The sequence below is a fragment of the Thermothelomyces heterothallicus genome, assembly GCF_042370625.1.
Source record: "Thermothelomyces heterothallicus CBS 202.75 unplaced genomic scaffold P884_scaffold_11, whole genome shotgun sequence".
NCBI lineage: Eukaryota > Fungi > Ascomycota > Sordariomycetes > Sordariales > Chaetomiaceae > Thermothelomyces > Thermothelomyces heterothallicus.
This window is the reverse complement of record NW_027192572.1, coordinates 312231-333922: the sequence shown is the minus strand read 5'-3', so window position 1 is coordinate 333922 and position 21692 is coordinate 312231. Positions and strand designations below refer to the sequence as shown.

Below are 21692 nucleotides of genomic sequence, written 5' to 3'. Positions count from 1 at the left end.
TATTACGCTACCACTTGCTACTATATAGGCGTTAATAGTTTTTAGGCCCCTCGAAGGGCCCTAACCTATTTCCTAGGTTAGTATTAACCTCTTTAATTGTTTGGCTAATAGTAGCTTTATTAATCATTCTCATTTCTATAAGCTATTAAGTGCTTATAGCTTCTTACTATTAGGTCTGTTTTACTTTTTGTTATATAGTCTATAGCTTTATCTAAAGCTCCTAAATTCGCGATTTCTTTTCGTCCGTATAGTAGAGATAATCATTACTCTAATATGAGTCCTATATATCTCGTCCTATTCTGTAGTACCTAGGCTAGGCTCGTTTTGGAACTACCGTGATACTTTCTAGACTCCGGGTTTCGATCTTCTAGAGTAATTTGGCCGCTCTATTTCCCGCGTTATAGACCTATTCTATAGGGCGTAAACTTCTGTCCCCGTTTTCCTATTAGGTCGGCTAGTAATTGTTTTCGAATTTATTACGGAAGTAATATTGGCATTTATATATTATATACTAGAACTAGGGTACTTATATATATGCCTTATATCGAGGGTATAGTTGTATAGTATTACCTAGAAGATATTAGAATTCTTTTCCGAATCCTTCCTACTATATATAGACTATAGGTACCCTAATGCTAAGGTAGGAATATTTCTTCTAATAGCTTTCCTATATATATTTGTCTTTTCTACAATTTATATATATAAACTAGTACTCTAGGTTCTATATATTATAGCTAAGTTACTAATCGTCAAAGTGCTCGATATAACTATTAGGTCTATTATACATTATAGGCTATTCCCCTTTAATAGTTTCTATAATACGTCGGAGTTCCCTTATTTTGTCCCTTATCTTATTATTCTACTAGGCAAGTCAAGTCAGGTATCTATCTCGTTCGTATAACTCCGTATTAAGCCGGAAAACTTCGTTACGGTACCATTCGATCCGTTCCTAAAGGAACAAGATATTCGGTCCGGGTCGGTCAACTCCTTAGGTATCGGTTATCTACGATCTATCCTATCTCTACATGACTATAAAACCCTACTGCCTTAAGGCTAGGAGAATCGAAATTGGTGGCGTATACTCCCCTGCCATATCCTATTTGGCAATACCTATTTCTAGGTCTATAGTAACTAGTTCGGAGTACGGCGTCTATTCGTCTTTACCGTTATTATCGTATTCGGGACTATCTATATTATTATCCCTATCTTTATAGCTTGTAGCTATTACTTTGACGACGTCCTTGGTTTTATCGATAACCGTAGTTTCCTTTCCTAGGACTAGTTTCTAATCTTTCTTTAGGCTTTAATATTCTCGCTTATAGTGTCCTTTCTTTCTATAGTTATAGTAGGTAGTATTAGACTTGTCTTTAGCTATCTTCTTCTTATCCTACTTCTATACTATATCTATATCTATAGCTCTAGGATATATCTTATATAAGGTACTAATATATGCTTACTTTTTCTTATTATTAGCCTTAACTATAGTTCTATTTATTTGACCTTGTTTCTATTACTCCTATATATAGAGCTAATCGTTAATTCTAATAGCCTATATAATATATTTATCTAGGGTTTTAGGCTAGTTATACTTATATAGCTTATCTTTAACTTTTTCCTTTAAGCTATTATAGAATAATTATATTAATACCTTATTATTAAGCTAAGACTTAAGTATATCCTATCTAAACTATATAATATAAGAGGCTACTAACTTAGTCTATTAGAGATTAGCAAGCCTTTCTTAGGCGTAAATCTTCTTATCTTTGTTACCAAAGACCTTCCGAAGCTCTTCTTTGAAACGGTTATAAGATCAAAAGACTACCTATATAAAGGCGTCTCGGTCGTCCTCGTCTTCCTTAGTGAGATAGTCATTCTATATAGGTTTAAACTATCTAAGTGCCTTACCCTCTAGTCTTATAGCTATATAGAGGACTTTAGCTTTATCATCCGGAAACTTGTTATCATTAAGCCGGAAGTAGGATCAGAGGTTTGTTAAAAACCCTACAAGGTCCTCCTTGGTTCCTCCGTACTTACCAGGTAGTTTAATCTTAATACGGCTTACTTTAGTAGTCTCGAGCGCCTTGATTTTAGCGTAGGCCTCGTTAACCAGTTTCTATAAGTGCTTTTTACCGTTCTCGAGTTCCTTAATTCGAGCTTGAGCAGCCTTGTCTCTCTGGTCTAACTCCTAGATTCGCTGCTAGAGTTGACTAAGCTAGGCGAGCAGCTGTTCGGCCGTGACGCTAGTAGCTATATCGATGTCGAGGTCGAAGTCACCTCCGTTCTAAACTATAACAGAACAAAGGGAGTAATAGCAACATGTAACGAACCTAACTCAGACTTCTTCTAAAAGGGTTTAGATAAAGGTAGGTTAAGTAGAATAAACGTATAGGTCGTCTAAGGGATTTGGTAAAGCCAAAGGGTTTATAATAATACTATAGTTGTCTCTTATAGTAATTAGCGATGCTTAGTATAAGTACTATAATTGTAGGTTACTATTACTAGTAAACTCTAGAGTCTATTGTAACGAGTGACTATCTATATATATATATAACCCTAGTGATTACTCTTGATTACGGTAATCGTGAGTGATCGTATAGTGGTAATCACCCTGATCACTGGTGAGCGTAGTGATTATAGCGCTTCTTATATTGTGATTGGCCCTTCCGTTCCTTCGGCTTGATTGGTCTATCTATACTGGTAGCCTAGGCGGCATCTGCATGTATATTTCCGTGACAAGCCCTTAAGGCTACCCCCTGCCCTACCTAGGTATAGGTGGCTATAGGGCTGTAATAGGGGGTAATAGGCCCCTAAGGAGGCTTATTATTAGCTAAGGCAGTGCTACTATAGGCCTTATAGGAGGTTATGATACGGAATACGAGCCTATAGGAGGACCTTAAAGCCTAAACCCTAGCCGAGATAGTCTAAGCAATTAATAGAGCCTCTAGCCGCTAGGGAGTTATTACGGCTAGGAAGCTCCTAAGTAGGGATATAGTAATAGTCTTTAAGGATAAGGCTACTAAGGATTAGTATTTGGCTAATAAGCGATAGGTGGTTATAGCCTTTAGAGAGGAGGCTAGAGAGGTCGGTAGGGCCTATATAGTCCTAGCTAAAGGAGTCTAGAAGGAGGAGCTATAGGGGGTTAGTAAATAAGACTTCAAGGGGGCTATAGGCCTATACTCGATCGAAATAGTTAAGTTCTAGCTACTAAAGAGCCTATAAAGGAAGTAGGCTATAGTACTCCTAGGCTTATAAGACCTCGAAGAGGCCTAGAAGGCCTATAATAAGGGCGTAGTCTAGAATGCCTAGGTACTAGACTATAAACCCTACTAGGATACTCTAGAGCTAAGGTAGTACTATAAGTATTAGGGCTTTGGCTATACCTAGTGGTATTACTAGTAGCCGGCCCGTTATAGCTATTATAGTATAAAGGCCTATAGGGAGGGAGGGAAGACTAGGGAGGCCTAGTGCCCTACCTACTCTAGCTAACTCCCTTATAGGTATATAGCCTATAGGGGCCCCTATACTACCTAGTATAGGGGCTACCTAAGGAAAGTCGAAGCCTAGGAGAGGGCTAGGGAGGCCTACTAGTATAGACCTTAGACCTTCTAACTAATGGAATAACTATACTAGAAGGTAGCCTTCGAGTTTAATAGCTAGCTAGAAGATGACAACTACTATTAAACTAGGGCTAAACGCCCCTATAGGAGGCCTACCCTAGCCTAATAGGTGGCTAGGAGTACCTTGTTTAATGCCTAATAGACCTATATCTCCTTTCTATAGCCTAGAGCCCCCTCCCTCTTATAATTAGTTAAGGGGGCAATAGCTATAGAGCCTACTACTACTATACCTTCGTCCTCTACTCTAGCTACCTCAAATATAAATTAAGGTCCTTTAGTAGAATACCTAAGGTAATAAATAGGCCCTCGAGGTCCTACCAGAGGAGGCTAAATACGACCTACTAGCTATCTAGGAACTATAGATTAACTAGTTTATAGGGTTAATATATTGCCCCTAGGCTTCGAAATACTACCTAGTCTATAAGCCTAAGGGCAAGGCGGCTATTCTAGTGGCTAAACGGTTCCCGGTTAGCTAATAGGACTATTTAATAGAGGAGAACTAGTATAGGGTAACCTTTCTAACCCTAGGAGAGAGGAGGTTTAAACTCTAGTTAGTCTATAATAGCAAGGGCGAATAGGCCCTCTTTTAGGACCTACTAGCCCTACCTTAGCTAACCTACCCCCTAGTTCTTATAGGTAACTTTAACCTCTACTACTTGGTCTAGGACCTATTTAATAGGCTTAGCCTAGGGGCTAGGGACCTCCTTAGCCTTATAGACTAGTAGGACCTTGACCTATAAACGCTATATAGCTAGGTTACTAGGGCCCCCTAAGGGGACTAACGTAGCTAGCCTTCTACGATAGACCTACTCTAGGCCTTGGCCGGGCTAGAGGCGACCTATAGAGATATCGTAAAACGTAGGAAATCCGATTACTACCTATAGGCCCTAAACGTCTCCCTCTAGGGGACTAATAGGCCTATACCGGCTAATAAAGGGTAGGACTAGAAGAGCCTAGACAAGGAGGTCGTATAGGCCGAGGTAGCCTACCTCCTACTCTAGCTTAGTAGGTAGGTATCGGCCCTAGCTAGGCCTATCTTCTAGGACCTAGAGGAGCTTCTATAGGCCTTTGACAGGCTTATAAAGGCCCTCGAGGAGATAGCTATAGTCTCGGCTCTAGTAAAGAAGGCTAGTATAGGTAGTAAACGAGCTCGATAGTAGACAAAGGAGGTTCGGGAGGCCTAGAAGAGGGCTAAGGAGGTAGAGAGGGCCTATAGGGGTACCCTAAACCCCTATATATAGGAGGCACTTCGGTAGGCCCTATAGGACTAGGCCAAGACTATTATAGCCACGAAGACCAAGAGCTAGAGAGCTACGCTATAGGAGGTAACTAACTAGCTAGACCTACTATAGAGGCTAGAGCGGTAGGTAAGGCTATAAAGCTACCTACCGGTTAACCCTCTAAAGCTCCTAGCCTTCGAAGGAGGGCTTATAACCTACTAATAGAAGGCTAGGGCTCTAGCTAATAAGTTCTTTCCAAACCTAGAAGTAGACTTATTAGATATTAACGACCTAGATCTAAACGACCACTAGGAGCCGAAGTTCGAAATAAGCTAGGAGGTTACAATAGGTAATATTAGGGTAGTACTAGCTAGAGCAGCCCTATAGAAGGCCTTAGGGGAGGACCTCCTCCCTATAGGCCTATTAAAGGCCTATAGGTGGCTACTCTACTAGATACTAGCTATACTAGCCTTAGAGAGCTTATAGCTTGGCTGTTTCCTAGCCTAGTTTAAAAGGGCTAAGATAGTAGTCTTCTATAAGCCTAGTAAACCCCTATAGGCCTACTTTACCCTAGGTAGCTATAGGCTTATAATGCTCCTACTCATAGTAGGTAAGGTACTAGAGGCTATAGTTACCTAGAAGGTAACGGCTATTATAGAGGCCTATAGGCTTCTCCTAGCCGAGTAGATAGGTAACTAGGAATATAGGTCTACCGAACTAGCTATTCGGCTTATTATAGCCTAGGTTTAGGAGGCTTAGAGGTATAAGGTAGCTACCTCCCTTCTATAGCTTAATATCTTAGGGGCTTTTGATACTATTAACTATACCTAGCTACTAATTACTTTACGGAGCTAGGGCTTCCTAAAGTGGTTAGTAGTCTAGGTTAGGGAGTAGCTATAGGATAGGGTAGCTATCCTTTACTTTGATAGCTAGAAAATAGAGGATATAGTAGTAAGGGCTGGGGTCTTCTAGGGGTTACCCCTCTCCCCTATACTATTTATCCTCTATATAGCCTCTCTCTACTAGGCTATTTGCTAGGCTAGCCCTATAGTTAGCTTAGTAGGCTTTACTAATAATATTAACCTTCTAGCCTTTAAGAGGGCTAAGGAGGCCTATAACGATTAGCTATAGAGGGCTTAAAAGGCCTACCTATAGTAAGTAAGGACCTAGGGTATAGCCTTTACCCTAGAAAAGTACGAACTTATCTACTTTAACAGGGGCTAGAAATAGTAGTCGCGATTACTAGAGCTCCTATAGCCTAGAGGGGGTATTACTATTATAGCCCCTTCGAAGTTAGCTAGATTCCTAGGGGTCTAGCTAGACTAAAGGCTATAATAGGGCCCCTACTATATAAAGGTAGCTAAGAAGCTAGAAACCTAGGAGTTTACTCTAATTAGGCTTACCATAAAGACCTAGGGCCCTAGCCTACTATAGGCCTATAAGGTCTATACTAAGTATATCTATAGCGCCCTAACTTATAGGGCCTCGAACTTCTATAAGCTTACCAAGCTAGGGGGTAAGCTAGAAGGCCTTGCTAGGGAACTATCGAAGGCCTAGTATAAGGCCATTTAGGTAGTTACTAGGGCCTATAAGGCTACCCCTATCTACTACCTTAAAACAGAGGCCTAGGTACTACCCCTTGACCTCTATCTTAATAAGAGGCTAGCTAACTTTAAAGCTAAACTCGACTAGCTACTCCTATAGACTAGGGCAGGCCTAGGGACCTCTTAGGTCCCTATAAGGGCTCTTATCTAATAGGCCTATAATAGGCTTAGCTAGAGGTTCCGGAAGAGAAGGACTAGGGCAAGGGGCTAGGAGCTAAAGCCTATAGCCCTAGAGGTAGTAAGGTCGATAGTCTAGTAATAGGTCTAGGAAGGCTATAAAGGGGGTTAACCCCCCCTATAGACCCCATAAAGTAGACTATAGGCTATAGAACTAGCTATAGTAGCTAGTTAGAGTAATTATTAGAGGGCTGACTAAGCTAGTAGGAAGATATAGTATATATCGGACAAGGACCCCCTGTGCCTAGTTTTTATAGGGGAAGGCCTATAAAGGTACTAGGGCCTAACGAAGGCCTAGAGCTCCCTACTAATATAGGCCTATATAGGGGCTATTAGCCTCTATAACTTCCTTTTTAGGGTTCAAGTCCCAGGGGTTAGTACCCCCTACTATACCTATAGCTAAGGGAGGGAGACTATAGAGTACCTAGTTATCTGGTGCCCGAACCTACTAAGAAGCCGAACGTAGGAATCCTAGGAAATACGGTCGTAAAGGGACCTAGACCTCGTTTTACGGGGTATAGGGACCTATAACCATCGTTTGGTAAGGAGGGTTCTATAGTAGCTAATAGACCTAGGGAGGCTCCTAGAATACCGCCTTGTAAGGAGGCTAGACCGGGAGGGAAGGCCTCTTTAGGGCTGTTCTAGCTACTTCTCCTTTTCTCTATAGTGTACTAGTTTTCTGGATTAGGCGTTAAAGGTAGGATAGAGGTTTTTATCTGGCCTATTAGGTATGGTTTCCTTTATATATAACTAGAGAGGCTCTGGTATACTTATTAGTATAATAGTGTAGGACTAATAATAATAATAATAACTCCTAGCCTTTAAAAGGAGCTATTAACCTATTTTTTAATATATTATAGAGAAGATTAGACTTATATAATTAGCTAATTAGCCTAGTTATTAACTCTTAGTACCTCTCTATATATAGGCTCCTATTTAAGAAGATTAAAAAGGCATTTAACTAGAAAGATTAAATTAATTTAGCTATAGTAGGCAAATAACGCTCTAAAGGTGTAGTTAGAAGTAGCCTAGCTATCAAAGAGGAAGAAGGTAATTATTAATCTATATAAGTAGTTTATTACGATTAAATAGATCTCCCAGGCCTAGGTTAAAGCCAGCCATATTAAGGACCCTATAGCTAAAGAAAGCGGCTTAGAAAGTGTAGAATCAATGGCTTCCTATATTGTAGTTGGTTAAATAGAACTATAATATATATTATTGAAAAAGATAGGTGGTTGTAGGTGCCAAGGTTTGCCAAGTGTTCCATTGATAAGTTGTTCCATCGATGGGGGGTCATACTTATAAGTAGTTGCCAGGTACCGAAGCAAAGAATGAATAATATAATAATTATACCTGCCCTACCTGACCAAAGCAGCCTTCTACGGTCCTTCACACCGCCATTAATTTAATAGTACCTTACACAAGCAAGGCTTCTCAGCCCCTTAGACTTCATCCCAGCTAGACTCCCCTAGTGAGACACAGAACCGTCGCCCGCGCCAGCCGCTCGCAGCAGGAAATAGTCGGTGATATCGTTCTCCAAGCCGCAGTGCCTGCACACGTGCATCACCCGCCCGCCGCGGTGGTCCCTGGTTGCCCCCGCGGCCAGTGCAGACGGCGACGGCGACGGCGACGGCGGCGGCGGCGCGACGTAATGCGCGGCCGGCACCACCACGGGGCTCATGTCGTGCTCGGCCGCCCGCGGCCCGTACGTCGTCACGCCGGGCAGGGACTCCTGGCTGGCGTTGCTGATGATGCCGGGCGGCGGCGCGTGGCGCGTCCCGGCTGCTCGCTCGCCGTCGCGCTCCGGGCCGCGGCCGCCGTGCGAGGAGGGCGGGATCGGCGGCAGCAGCTCGTGCTGGTTCTGCTGGTTCTGCTGGTTCTGCTGGTTCTGCTGTTGCTGCTGAGTACGAGTCGAAGGAATCGTCGTCGCGCCCGCTGCGCTGCCGTACCCGACACCCCCGACGACGGCGGCGGCGGCGGCGGCGGCGGCGGTGCGCGAGGTGTTGGTGTCGTCATCGGCGGCGGGCAGGACCCCCCCGTCCGTTCCCGTCGTTGCCGTGGCGGTGTCGGCGTGCGCGCTCCGCCGCCGCGACTTGGGCTTGACCTTGACGCCGGACGGGGTTCCGGAGGACAGGACGTTGTACTCGAGCCTGCTGTCGTCTTCGTCGCCGCCGTCGCCGTCGTCGCCGCCGTCGCCGCCGTACTCTTCATGACGGGAGGTAGTTCCGCGCGCCTGTTTTTTGATGCCAGACGGGGTCCCGGACGCGAGGGTGTTGTAATGGTTGCCGCCCGGCTCGTTCGTCGTTGTGGCACCCACCTTCTCCTTCTTCTGCTGCGTCCCCTGGGACGCGCCAGACTGGTTCTCGGCCCCGGCGGCAGCGAGCCCGTGGCCGACGCCCTCTGGACGCACCGGCGGCTCTCTCGGATGTTCAAAGGGGGTCGGAACTTCCTCGGTCGGATGCATGGTCTCTCCGGCGGGACCTGCGCCGCCTGCGCCGGCAGACATTGGCGCACGCTTACTGTTGGCTGCCTCTTGTGTCTTCTCTCGGCTCTCCTCGCCGGTGCTCTTTCTCTTGGCGCGTTGGTGAAAGAGACCAAAGGTACCGGCCCCCGCCGCCGCCGCCGTTCCTGCCGCCGCCGCTCCTCCCGCGGAGGTCTCGTCCTCGGTCTTGGCGGACGATCTCGACCGCCTGCGCTCCGTTGTCGATTCGCCCATGCTGGGTCTGCGCGGGCGGCTCGGAGGGTTGGCGACCACGGTGGCATCCTGGTTCGCCGGCTCGTCCTGGTCGCCGGCAGACTTCCTGCGGGTTACCTCTTTGGCGTCACTCCTGCGCCGGTGAAAGATGCCAAAGATGCCGTGCTTCCTGTTTCGGTTGTTGCCCTTGCGCGACCCTTCTTCGTGCCTGCTGGCTTTCTCGATCGGCGATGTCGGCTGCGAAGAGCGTCGCTCGTTGCCCTTCGCGGCTCCTCCTGCTGCGACGACCTGGCTCCTCTCTCCCTCTGCATTGGTGAGGGCGCCGAGGCCCTCCTGGTTCCGATCGGCGGCAGCAGCAGCAGCAGCAGCAGCAGCAGCAGCAGCAGCTCCCTGTCTGGACGGCGACCCTGACGCGCGCCCGTCGTTGCGGCCCTCCGGAGGCCCCGTGGCAAGAGGAAAAGCTCGTTGTTGGGCAGCGGTCTCGCGCTTCGCCTGGGCGTCGACGTGCCCGCCGTCTCTCGAGTCCGCCTCGGCGAGATGGAGGACGTCGTCGCGAACGGCCGTCTCTGGGAGGACGCCGGGGGCGATGTTCCGAGAGCGGCGTCTCGACTCGTCGTCTTGACTACCGTGCCCGGTCACGGTGTTGTAAACGCCGGTGCCCCTGGGATAGTTCGTGACATCTCCCTCAACGACGGCTGTCCCCGGCGACGACGAGTTCGTCGGGGCCGACTTTGGAGGCAGGTGGTGATGCTCCTCGTGGTCGTCCGCGGCACTTCCGTGGCCTGTCACTGTGTTGTAGACGGCTCCGTCTGCGCCTCTGGATGTGTCTCCCAAATGCGAGGCCGGCTCATCCGACAGCGGACGGCTTTGCTCCAGGCTTTGCTGCTGCTGCTGCTCCTGCTGCTGCTGCTGCAACGCCTTCGGTTCGGTCTTCCCCGCACCTCCCTCCACGGCACTGGTACCAATCATCGCGGCAGCCGAGCTTCTGTTCTCATCCTTGCTCGAGACGGCTGTCGGCTTCGTCGTCGTGCCCAGTTCGGTTCCGATGGGCGACTTCATGGGGCAAGTAAAGAGGGTAGTATGATGTTCCCGGACATAGGTGCCGCCCCCTATTGCTTCATTAGGGCCGTACCAGTGGGGCTTATCATCGGGAACGGCAACGCCCGAGTCGGTGTGCTTGTGGCCGCGAGGGTCACTGGGCTTGTGGAGATTGCTACGCTGCCGGCATTGCTGATCAAGCTGGCTCGGCTGCTTCTGCTGTTGCTGCATCATCATCTCATCCGGGGTGGGCGGGATGCTGTCGGGGTAGGACCCGGGGAGTGCTCTTGTTGCCATTACACTTTGGACAGTTGAAGGAAGCAGTTTCAGGCCGTATATCTTCTGACCAAGATATGGGCCGGGGGGGTTGGGTGCGAGTTATCCGATGCAAGGTTGCAGAGCAGTATTATCTTTGGTTGATGCATATATATATGTAAGAGGTAACACTCGGGGACCGAAGTCAAAAAAAGGCGCACATTAACGGCCCTCAACTCATTTAATAATACCTCTTGCCGCAAACAAAAGATGAACCCAACTCGACAGCGTCATTCCGTCCTCAGCCGGGCCGTTCTGACATCATGGCCGGTCCGTTAGGTCGGCTCGAGCCAATGATGCGCTGCTTCGGTGTGGATGCAACACCAAGACTGACGTTGCTCTCTTGGCATACAAACTATTGTTCCCAGCCCTTTTTGGCTCACATGATTATCCGATGTTATCAGATCGAAATTCCAAGCATTGCGTAAGGCCTCAGCAAACTGCTTAATATAGTTTGGTTGTGCTGGTAGCAACGGAATAACGGGGCCAATGCCTGCATCTGAGGTGTCAAGGCTTAAAGATGTTGGTGTAATTAGGGCCCTACTTGGTAGCTAGGTATGTACTCTAGCAAGGTGCTCCAACTAGATAATGACGTCAATCTCGAGAGCGTTGATCGTCGGGCTGCAGGCTCAGCGATCCGGGACCCTTGAAACCCTTGAAGCCACATTCTCTCTCTCTCTCTTTGCTGCATGAAGCTCGGCCAGGTCGACGAATTTAGCCGTGGACCTATATATACATACCTTGTGCCTGAGCGGAGGTGGTGGAGGTTCGGTGCTGCGCAAGTACACTAATTAATTACTTGTACATACAGTAAGTAGTATCTGCTGGTGGGAGGTTGTCCTGCCTCACCTGCTCATATCCACTGCCCGCATCATCCGTTCGTCCATCCGTCCAACCGCCCGGGCACGTCCTCCATCCGGGGTTCTCGCTTCTCCAGACCCCGGGGTGCGCGATGCGGACCCCCCTTCCCCCCTGCGGGCGTGGAGGCCACGAGGGAACCCAGAACTCCCCAGGCTCGTCTCCGGCCGGGGAAGTTTGGGGAGTGACTGGAGGATGCCGTATGGGGGAGGGAAGCGAGCTTGCCAGGGCTCATCCTGTTTGCCCGGATGAGAAACGAAGCACTTACACATGTAATTACTGAGTACGTATAACCTTTGGGATTACCGCAATGGGCAAGTATAATTCATAGTAGCAACCTTGAAAAGAACCACGTAATTACCACAATACTCGCTGTTCAATTCGAAGTAACTATCAGCCGGGAGTTCGGCGCTGCAGCAATCCCTACGAACAAAAAAAAATAATTAATCTAAATCATTTGTCAACGCCATTCTTCGTTGAAGAGCATGTCGAGAAAATGGGTCACGCAGCTCGGCTCCTACATTCGTGAGGGAAGAGGTGAATAGCCAGATCCAGATACCTCTCTTTTCGCGCCGCAGTCTGCGCATACCCCCCCCCCCTTTTTCTGGTGCATTAACCTCAGTAAGTAGTAGGCATGTAATCTAACAATGCACTTCTGTGAACTACTTTAGCTGTCAAGCCGATGTAAGTACCTTGGGGATCCTCGGTCACGGTCCGCTGTCATTCTCAAGTTACTCAGAGTCCCGACACAGGGAGGAGTGAGAGTTGAAGGCGTCCATTGCGCCCGGCCCGCTTAGCTAATTAATTAGAAGTCCATGGTCTGAGTGCACTTCAGTGTAGGATACCCGTCTTGTCAGGTTTAGTTGGGAGAATGAGGCGTTACTAGGCGATTCATAACGCGTAGCTGTAGCTGCACAGAATAATTGTATCTGTCATTCATCGCCTTCGCCGCTCCATACCCATGGAGAATCAAGATATTACACCTGATCCCCATAAAACCATATGCCGCTATCAGCACGGACCAGGACATAGGTCGTCAAGTTGGGGAGGAGGAGGAGGGCGTGTCTAGAGCGACACCGAAGTGGCGCCAGTTCGGTTCACCTTTGTGTGCGAGTTGCTGCAACTATTAATTACTAATTAGTTACTGGACCGACGTTTTCGCAGGGATGGAACGGGTGTTGGTTCACTCTTGCAACAAAACGACCTGTAGGAAGAGAGGAATGGCAGGTGCTGTGCATCCTTGGTTCCAGGGAGTTAACTTCCGTTTTTATCATGTCAGGGAGTAACTGCTTTGGGTCTTCCTGGTCTGTTCTGTGGATGCCTGCGGGAAAGTGGGAAACGCGGTCGAGCTGCAAGCAATGCTGCGACCCTGTGATTAAACGGTGGCGGCCCTTTTTCTAATCAGTATGTGTTGTAACTGCAACAACCACCTCCTCTACCCACCATACCGTGATGGCCATATTATAATTATCTTTCTTGATTCTGGCTGTCGGAGACGGTCAGGCAATTAACAAGATAAGTATGAGCTTATATCAGGTCTGCTGCGCGCTCTGCGGGTGGGTCGTGCGGCCAAAATGGGACTCTGAATCTTCCGAAAGATGGGAAAACAAGCTTCGCGCCCGTAAGTGCCCCTAGAGTGCCCAATCTCGATGGATCCGGGTTTGCTTCGGGCGGCTGACGATGGAGTAGTGTGCTTCAGCTCCGCTGGCCCCCTGCACACCGGATATCCCGTTCCGGCTATCACGAACGCGCCCCACGACGAGAAGAACATGGGCGAGAGCGGTGCCGGCTTCAACCCTTCCGACGAGGACGCCATTCCCCTCTCGTATTCCCCGGGTCTTGGAGTCATTCGCGGCTTTGTCTTCCACGATTCCTGCTGGAGACTGCTGCAAGAAGCGTCGCGCCCAGCCCCGTTCTCGCTCCAGAGATTGCTCGACATCTGCCGCTCCCTTCCCGTTTTACCCCATAGTCACGCGCCAAGCTGGGGCCACGATTATGGCGGAGCTGCTGTGGTAGACAAGACGTACTCCTTCCCCTGGGAAGAAGAAGGACGATACGACGCCCGGGATTTCTCTGGGCCGGACCCGGTGTTCAGCGCGGACCCCTATCGGGTCCCCGGCGTCGACCGTCTCATTGCCGAGGATCCACAGGAACCGCCGCCGGCCTTCACGCATATCGCTCGGCCGTCTCGGATTCTATTAGGGAGGGACTGTTTCGCGTCGCTGCCGGCAGAGTTATGCGCAGCCATTGCCGTGCTCCTGCCTACCGCAGATGCGCTTCGCGCTCGCCTGGCCTCGTGGGCATTCTTCCCCCTTTTCTACAGTCAGCAGTTCTGGGCTTCCACATTCGGGGCGTCCGGCTCTTTGGAACCCGCGATCAATCGCCAAAAGACTGGCGTTGGCTCTACCGTCGCACCCATAAACACGTCCATCTCAACCAGGGACTCCGCAATAGGCGGCGCATCTGGCGTCTCCTGGAAGGCGTGGTGAATATTATGACCCTAGTCTGGAACAATATGCCCCCGGCCTTGCCCCTGTTATGGTCGCTGGATTCCGTTCTGCAAGCTACGGATCTGCGCATCGAGGCGACTGGGCTTCTCTGGAGTGCCGAGCAGGCCGGTGGCGGCAACTATTTCCGCTACGGCTGCCGTAGATTCCGAACCCAAAGCGTTGCTATCCCTGACAACCTTGCGCGTCTATCCGTCTCTACTGCTGCTTTCCCCGATGGAGGGTATATTGTGGGAATGTCTCTCTCCACCCTTGCCGGAGATCACATTCGCCTGGGCTACTGCTCTCCTTCGGAACATTTCGTCGAGCTTTCCCACCTCTGGGGCTTCCGCCTGGCCATAGGATCTCGCGGCCTCCAGGGTCTCCAATGCATTGCTGGGCCGGCGGGCTCGGGGTCGCCCTGGCTCGGATACCTGGATGACGTCCCTCAAACCGACCGGCTGCTCGTCGCCGGCCGTATCATGGGGCTGGAGGCAGGGTTCGACGTATGTGGCCCCCGGCGAGAGAGTTCATAAACGGACCATTATATATACCACATACCTGTACTGTATGCGCGCACATACCACGGATCACGCAACGCTAACCCTAGGCAGGGGTGCAAGATGGTCAGTCTCGCTGTCTATGTACGATCGACTCCTCTTCGAGGAGCCTTGCCGCACCAATGCCGATTCCGAGACGCAGCGGTGTGGTATGCTACCATCCCGCCACCTAACCTCTGCTTGAACGAGGACTCATTCCCCCAACTTGACTCTTATATGGTTGGCTACAACCCACTGTTCTGGTGCCACTTTGGAGGAACCGGGGGGAAGTACCCTCGGCACCTGACCAGCATTTCGGCGACATCCTCGGATGGCTTGCTTCGAATTCACTTTTCCTACAACAAAGAAGTGCCACCAGGGCATCGAGTCCTTGGCCGACTCAGTATCGTAGAGGAACATGACTATGTCCTCGGCTTCTCCATCGATGGGCCTGGCGGAGAGCGTATTGAAGGCATCAAGATGGGCTATTCTGCACCCAGCTCCGGGGAAGTCCTTCCTCGGATCGTTGGGAAAGAGATTATGGTTTGGAGCGAGGTATGTTCCTCTTCATCCCTTCCCTCTTTCCGACCCGGTTGGGCAGCATTGCTCACTCCCTCTATCCTTCTAGTTTTATACAAACGGCGGGAGATCATGTCAGATTTTCAAGTGCGGTGAAGACAGGGTGTGCAGTGAAGTCAGAGCCGCTCCGGGCACGGTCATCACTGGCCTCTATGCCTCTGAGGTACGTGTTCCCAGAGATAATTAGTACTAAGCTGCTGCGACTGACAGCATCGCGGTACAGAGCTCCGAGGAATGCCTGATTACCGCCATGGGGGTAATAACGGAGCAAATTGGGGAGTCTGGCCCATCATCAGAGGTCCAGGAAGCTTCAGCGGGGCTTTCGCAGTTTATCTTGAAAGACCTCACCTAATTACCTTCAGCATCATTATTCAGTATTTCCAGAAAGATACCCAGCTACTCATCAACCTGGGTGCCTGGGAAGCGATCAATCTCAACACCGGCTTTCGAGTCCGACCAGCGGACCGAATCGACAACGGCGAGGGCGGTAGCTTCGCCGGGCGAAATAATTAATTAGCCCCAAATCAGGTTTCACAACAGCGCTCACATATGACACTTTTCATAATCACAACTCGGATGGTAATTAAGGGACGACAATATGGCATGCACCTGGTTGTGTACATCCCGAAGAAGAAGAAGTATATATAGCGGGTTATTATATAACTACGCCCTGATGAAAAACTCGACCACTGTCCACCTGTCGCACCTCGTCGATTTGCCCATTGCCCTGCAACTTCCCTTCACCGTCCTCATCCAGCACCCTCGACACGTGTCTCTCATATCCTCGGTGCCTCGAAATCTCAGCTCGACTACCCTCCCCTATCCAAAACAAAGCCCACTGCATGCTTCCGAATACCCGCCATTCAAGCCGACAGCCTGCGGTCCCGTTTGCCCCCGTTGTCCCTCAAGACCAACTACTGACCCTCCCACGCTAAGTGACGCTGTCGAATGTGTATCGCACAGTGGATGACTAACCCATTCGGGCGACCCCGGGATCGACTATTGATTGGAGAAGGCAAAGTAGGCCAGTATGACGGGCCAGCCGGCGGACATGAGAAAGGCGGCCAGGACGGAGAGCATGGTGACGCCCCTGTCGTTGTTGGGACCGGCCCAGCGTCGCAGCAGGCCGACGGCACACCAGATCATGCCGATGCCGTAGAGGGAGAGGCCCCAGATGATGGCGACGATGATGTCGTTGGCGCGGTCGATGGGCGACAGCACAGCGCCCGACGTGTCGGCGAACGGCTCCGAGAGGGACAGGTTCTGGCCCATGTTTTTTTTTTCTCTTCTCTTCCTCTCTTCTCTTCTTCCCTTTTGTTCTTTTTCTTGTTCAAAAACGGTATGCTTCGGTTCGGTTCGGTTCGGTTCAGTGCGGGCTTTTAATCTCGAATGCGATCGAAAGCGCGCGACGGGGAGGAGAGGAGAACTAGGTATGGTAGGCTGCGTGGACCGGCCGGAGAGGAGCGTCGGATATCTCTTCTTCTTCCGCTTCTTCTTCCTTTTTTTTCCTCTTTTTTTTTCTTTTTCTTTTAAAATAATTAACAAGTTACTCAAGAAACGAACGGAACGAACTGCGACCAGCGACCAGCGACCGGCACTCTTCTTTGTCTAGCAACGAGTGGTTTTCCTCGGGGGATTAGGTATTTGGAGACTGAGGGAGCGTCACCCGAGGAGAAATAAGACGAGGAGAAGAGAATGAGAAAAGCAAAGAAAAAACGGTACAAAAGAGGAAGAGAGATGATGCACGAGTGGCCCCAAACGGGGGATCGTACGATCTTGAACGGCCTTCTTGGGGAGGGAGGTGCCCCCTACGGAGGACCCTGAGCAGACGAGCAGGGGAGCATGGATAATACGGAACTCATGATGAAGCGCAGAGATCAGGGCCGTCAGTGCCCGCCCTTTTCTTGGCATCTCAGTTACCCTAATCCGTACACTAACTATACGCTGTTGCACCTGTTGCACCCGGCTGTATACTCCGTACGGCAAGTAATTTTGTGTGTACCGGGGAACTTTACAAGTAAAACGGAGAGAAGTGGCGTAATGACACGGGGACGAGCCATTTCTATTGGTCGAGCCGGACAGCGCTTTTTGTCTCACCTGTCTCGGATCCGGGGAGGTCGCGTCCTGCGAACAGCAGAGCCTCAAAAACCTGAGACGACTGCTGAATCGCGAGGTGCCCCAGCCAGCCCCTTGTGTCCGTGTCCGTGTCCTTGTGTCCGTGTGGAGGAGGCGTGTTCAGGGGACAGGGGTTGATTGGGGGTGGGGGCCCCGGGCATTTGGAGGCGCACTACTGTAGTACGGGGCTTGGCTACTCCGTCTAAGCGCTCTAAAAGGCAACCTCTGAGGACGGGCCGTCTGATGTTGTGTTTCAAGGGCGCATGGGTATCGTCCACACGACATGGCTAATATCCCACTCACCAGAAGCTCGAAGGGAAAAAACAAAGGAAAAAAAAAACAATGAACCATAAATGAACCCAAGGCATGAAATAGGACGCATGCGCATCTGTGAAGGCGTCTACCCAAACACATATCGAGGTGTTCCGGCTTTCGCCTTCCTATATATACCTCCCAACTTTGCCGATGCAGCATGTTGCCTGATCCTCCAGCCCCAAGTACCTCCAGGGTTCCAAGGCAAAGAGAGAAGGGGGGGGGGGGGGGGGGGGGGGAGCCGCAGGCGAGGTAGCTGGATGGGAAACATTTTTTAACGAAATCCTGATCGGAGCTTCCCCTCGTGATGATCCAGGGTAGCATGTATCCCTCTCCCCCTCCTTCTCTTGGTCGTGTTGGCCCGATGACACGATGTCGTCCCGCCCTCCGCACGACGGCAGCGACAGCGACTCAAGGCCATCAGAGGGGCTTCTGAGCGTAGATCAGCCGCAGTCTCCCGTAGGGGTGCACGGTCTTGTCGCGCATCTGCTTGCGAAGGTGGGCGACGTAGGCATGGACCTCGGCCGCGGACCAGCCCATGATCTGCTGGAACGTGTACAGAATCAGGCCTGGAGGTTTGTCGAGGTGGGTTCACACGATCCCGTCAGCCAAGACAACAAGGGCCACAACTTGTATAGAGAGAGAGAGAGAGAGAGAGAGCGCATGACTACGGCCAGCTGCCCCGGACTAGACTCAAGACTCACCTTCCGTATCCTGATCTATCGCGAGGTGGCAGTAAGCGCCGAGCTCTGCTTGCTTCTTGTCGGCAGGCCAGGCGGTGAGGGGGACCTGGAGAGTTGCGACGCAGACCGAGTTAGCACGTATTTAAATGGGACGGGAGCTTTTTTTTTTCTTTTTTCTTTTTTTTATTAAAAAAATAAAGAACAAACTACTTGCCTTGAAGTCATGTTGCACCAGGTTGACGAACCCGGCTGCCTCGAGGCCGGTGCGCTGGACGTTATCGCTCACGGGCATGAAGGTCCTGCCAAACTTCCTGCCGCCCTCTTCAAAGACCTTACTCCACTGGTCCATGGCGGAACCCTCCTTGATGGTGCCGTCGTCGGAGCAGAAGGCGCTGTCGGCCTCGAAGGTCTCGATGTAGCCGCCCGGCTTGACGACGCGGTAGGCCTCGCGGAAGAGCTGGTTCCAGTCGGCGATGGAGCCGTAGAGGTAGCGCATGTGGACAAAGTCGAACGAGTTCTCGGCGAAGGTCCACGCCTGCGTCGCATCCTCCATCTCGAAGAAGACGTTGGGCGGCACCCAGCCGGGCTGGATCGGCGAGATGTCGGTGCCGATCACCTCGACGTTGGGGTGCTCGTCGGCGAAGTCGCTGGTATAGTGGTTGGCCCGTCAGAAGAGAGAAGAAGAAACAGGAGAGAGAAAACAAGCCAGGCACGCTTACATCGCCCAAATTCCTGTAGAAAAAAGAAGAAAAAAAAAGAAGCGCGGTCAGCATGTTATGCTTACGGTAGGGGGGCACCGTAAGGTACTTACCCGTCCCTGTCCCGACATCCAGAACCTTCTTGATCTTGTCTACTTCCAGCGGCGCCTTGTAGAGGGCGCCGTCCAGCATGAGAGTGAACGCATGGTGCCTAAGGAGGACGAGAGAGCGCGGGTGAAAAAACCGCGGTTAGTTATATCGTTCCTCCTAAAACACACTTTCCCCCAATCCAACTCCCCAACGCTCGGTTCCTCATCCATGCATCACGCATGTGTCTCTTCCCCGGGTACCATCCAGAATGCCGCGGGGTGGGCCAGTGTTCTCTCACTTACTGGATATCCATGCACTCGGCCTGCTTCTCATCGTTCGGGCCCCTGGATCGAGAGAATCAGGGTGCGCAGATGAGCACCCCCCCAATGGTGTGAGCCGGACAGGTCCCCCATCATCACTCGCAGCAAGCAGCGCAAATCAAAAACTGCAAGGTAAGGAAAAGGCTCGGTCGGAGACGAACCAGTATTCGGCCGGCGTCCTATCGCTGTGGTAGGTCCTCCCGTTGATGGTGCGGTAGGCTAGAATGCTCGAGGTGAGCGAGTTGGTCGAGCTGGCAATTTCGCTGTCGTAGCTCGAGTCGGCGTCATTAATCGGCTACATGAGGGGGTATCACAATAGCGTCAGCCTTTGTGGCTTCTTATTGACAACTATCATCTTCCTTGTTTCCTCTCGGGGAGGGGGGGGGGGGGGGGGGTGAAAAAAATGGGGGCCCCCCCCCCCCCCCCCCCCCCCCCCCACAAAAAAAAAAAAAAAAAAAAAAAAAAAAAGCCGGCGACGAGACGGGGCGTGCTCGGGCGGGTGTGCTCAGGGGGGCTTGCACCCATCCGGATAGACCTACTTGCCGTGTCCAGTGCTGGCCGGGGAGAATGTCGCCCTGAGCGCCGGATTCGGCCGACGTCTGCGCTTGGGCGCTCGAGGATGCCTCGGCCGGTGATGCGGCAGCGGCGGGCGTTGATTCGGCCTGCTTCGTCTCTGCCGGCTTCTCTTCGGCCGGCTTCGTCTCGGCCGGCTTCGTCTCGGCCGGCTTCGTCTCGGCCGGAGCCGGGCTGTTGCTCTCGTTCTTGGCTGGCGAGGACATGGCGGCGGCGGAGAATTGGCTTGCTGTCAATAATTACTCGTGTGGTTTGTTGAAAGGTTTCGCGACGGGAGAAAATGATGGGATAACCCTGTCTGCGCGCGAACGGAAACAAGCAAACAAAAACAGGAAAAAAAAGGGGGGAGCTGTCAGATTGAAAAGGGAAGTTTGTTCGCTCGCACCGGGTGGCGGCGGGGAACAAGAAGTGGTGGTGGGATTGTCATCCTGTTCTGACGATTGGAGTTGATTGGAGCGGCCGTTCTGGTCTTGGGACTGCCATGCTCCTCTCAGAGCTCCTCTCAGAAGCGAGCGCCCGGGGGGGTTGCTCCGTTCGCCCACGAGAAGACGTGGCAGCAAAAAATGGAGACCGCCAACGGCGGCTCGCATGGCCATCAGTCCATCACCAACAACTGCGCACTGTAGCCAGTAGGAATTGAACCGTCGGCAGCGAACGTTGCAAACGGGCGGGGAATACACTATGCACCACCCCATGCCAGGTCCAACTAGTGTACACTAGTGTGCGCTAACAAGACGAACGAAATCGGATTCGGTAACAGGACCGTCCACCGAGAGCGGGTTCCTGGGGAGCAGATCCGATTGATCCAAGCTCCGTCTTGGTGGAAAGCTCAGGGCGACACCCAAGCTTCCCAGGCGTTTGTTGCAAAGTACCAGAAATACACCTTCAACACATGTACAACATCATCAACCAAAGAGAAAAATGATACATACAAGATAATACGATAAATACGTCTCTTATTATATAACGTACATGATTTTCAAAGCAAAATCCTGTTTTCTGCGCTTTCGTTTCTCAATGTGGTGTTGTAGGCGGGGACCCTTGTTAGTGCCCGTCTTGGGGAAGAAACTTACCTATCCGTATACTAACTAGTATATCCTGTGTATGGTAGTAGATAGATACACTAGCGTGTGACGGCCCGAGCATAGCAATCAGTTTGCAGAAACTCCACTACGCTACCTTCTAGTCCATTTGCAAGTATGTACATACTCTACCGTACATACTTACACTAGTAAACATTGCTAAGGCTATCTTGACGTTTGTCGAGTGCAATCACACAACAAGCTGGGTATCTAAAGGTGCCTACCTATCATACAAGTATCATACGGACCAATGTTCACCACTCATAAATTGCTCTGGCATATACTCCGTATTTCTCCCTCTCCGTACCTCTTTTATGTATATCTATCTCGTTTCTTTACCCCTCACTTCCCCTCCTTCCCCCCACCCACGCAGCATTCAGCCGATGCTCTCCTCTCGGTGATAGCTGCAGATGTGGCTGCAGCAAGCACAGTACATTATCACATACTAGAGCACACATGTGCGTACATACACACGTCCATGGAGGAGGGTTTCCCACTGGATACAACGCCCCTGATGATTCCTGTGCCACGTATCTTGGGCAGCCACACATTCCTTTGTCGCGCTTCGATCGATCTTTTCTCATACGTAGTACAGCCGCCGCCGTTTCGGCTCGAGCCGTGTCAGCCGCATGCAGAGGCGGAGGGTATCCAATCTGGGCCTCGCGCATGGTGGCACAGTCACGGCCATGCA

General features: G+C 50.8%; 5 protein-coding genes across 5 annotated transcripts; 2 read left to right on the top strand and 3 right to left on the bottom strand.

The window, feature by feature from the left end:
- Positions 1 to 8086: 8086 nt before the first annotated feature.
- Positions 8087 to 10648, bottom strand: P884DRAFT_285017 (uncharacterized protein; the record flags this gene model as incomplete). Its single annotated transcript, XM_069443739.1, has 1 exon — positions 8087 to 10648. The coding sequence occupies one exon, from the start codon at positions 10646 to 10648 to the stop codon at positions 8087 to 8089; it is 2562 nt and encodes an 853-aa protein (XP_069297531.1).
- A 2525-nt stretch (positions 10649 to 13173) lies between these two features.
- Positions 13174 to 15224, top strand: P884DRAFT_277600 (uncharacterized protein; the record flags this gene model as incomplete). The annotated part of the gene is made up of 5 exons (XM_069443095.1): positions 13174 to 13306; positions 13370 to 13877; positions 13979 to 14516; positions 14625 to 15012; positions 15178 to 15224. The coding sequence occupies 5 exons, from the start codon at positions 13174 to 13176 to the stop codon at positions 15222 to 15224; spliced, it is 1614 nt and encodes a 537-aa protein (XP_069297530.1).
- A 512-nt stretch (positions 15225 to 15736) lies between these two features.
- P884DRAFT_20551 (uncharacterized protein) lies at positions 15737 to 16200 on the top strand. The gene has a single exon (XM_069438656.1). It carries the CDS (start codon positions 15802 to 15804, stop codon positions 16096 to 16098), a length of 297 nt encoding a protein of 98 aa, XP_069297529.1. The 5' UTR covers positions 15737 to 15801; the 3' UTR covers positions 16099 to 16200.
- On the bottom strand, positions 16128 to 16400 carry P884DRAFT_200302 (uncharacterized protein; the record flags this gene model as incomplete). The annotated part of the gene is made up of 1 exon (XM_069438287.1): positions 16128 to 16400. One exon carries the CDS (start codon positions 16398 to 16400, stop codon positions 16128 to 16130), a length of 273 nt encoding a protein of 90 aa, XP_069297528.1.
- A 1317-nt stretch (positions 16401 to 17717) lies between these two features.
- P884DRAFT_285015 (S-adenosyl-L-methionine-dependent methyltransferase) lies at positions 17718 to 20397 on the bottom strand. Its single transcript, XM_069443738.1, has 8 exons — positions 19886 to 20397; positions 19508 to 19641; positions 19329 to 19370; positions 19050 to 19147; positions 18958 to 18970; positions 18453 to 18885; positions 18260 to 18344; positions 17718 to 18124 (listed from the first exon to the last, which is right to left on the bottom strand). The coding sequence occupies exons 1-8, from the start codon at positions 20123 to 20125 to the stop codon at positions 17976 to 17978; spliced, it is 1194 nt and encodes a 397-aa protein (XP_069297527.1). The 5' UTR covers positions 20126 to 20397; the 3' UTR covers positions 17718 to 17975.
- Positions 20398 to 21692: the final 1295 nt, after the last annotated feature.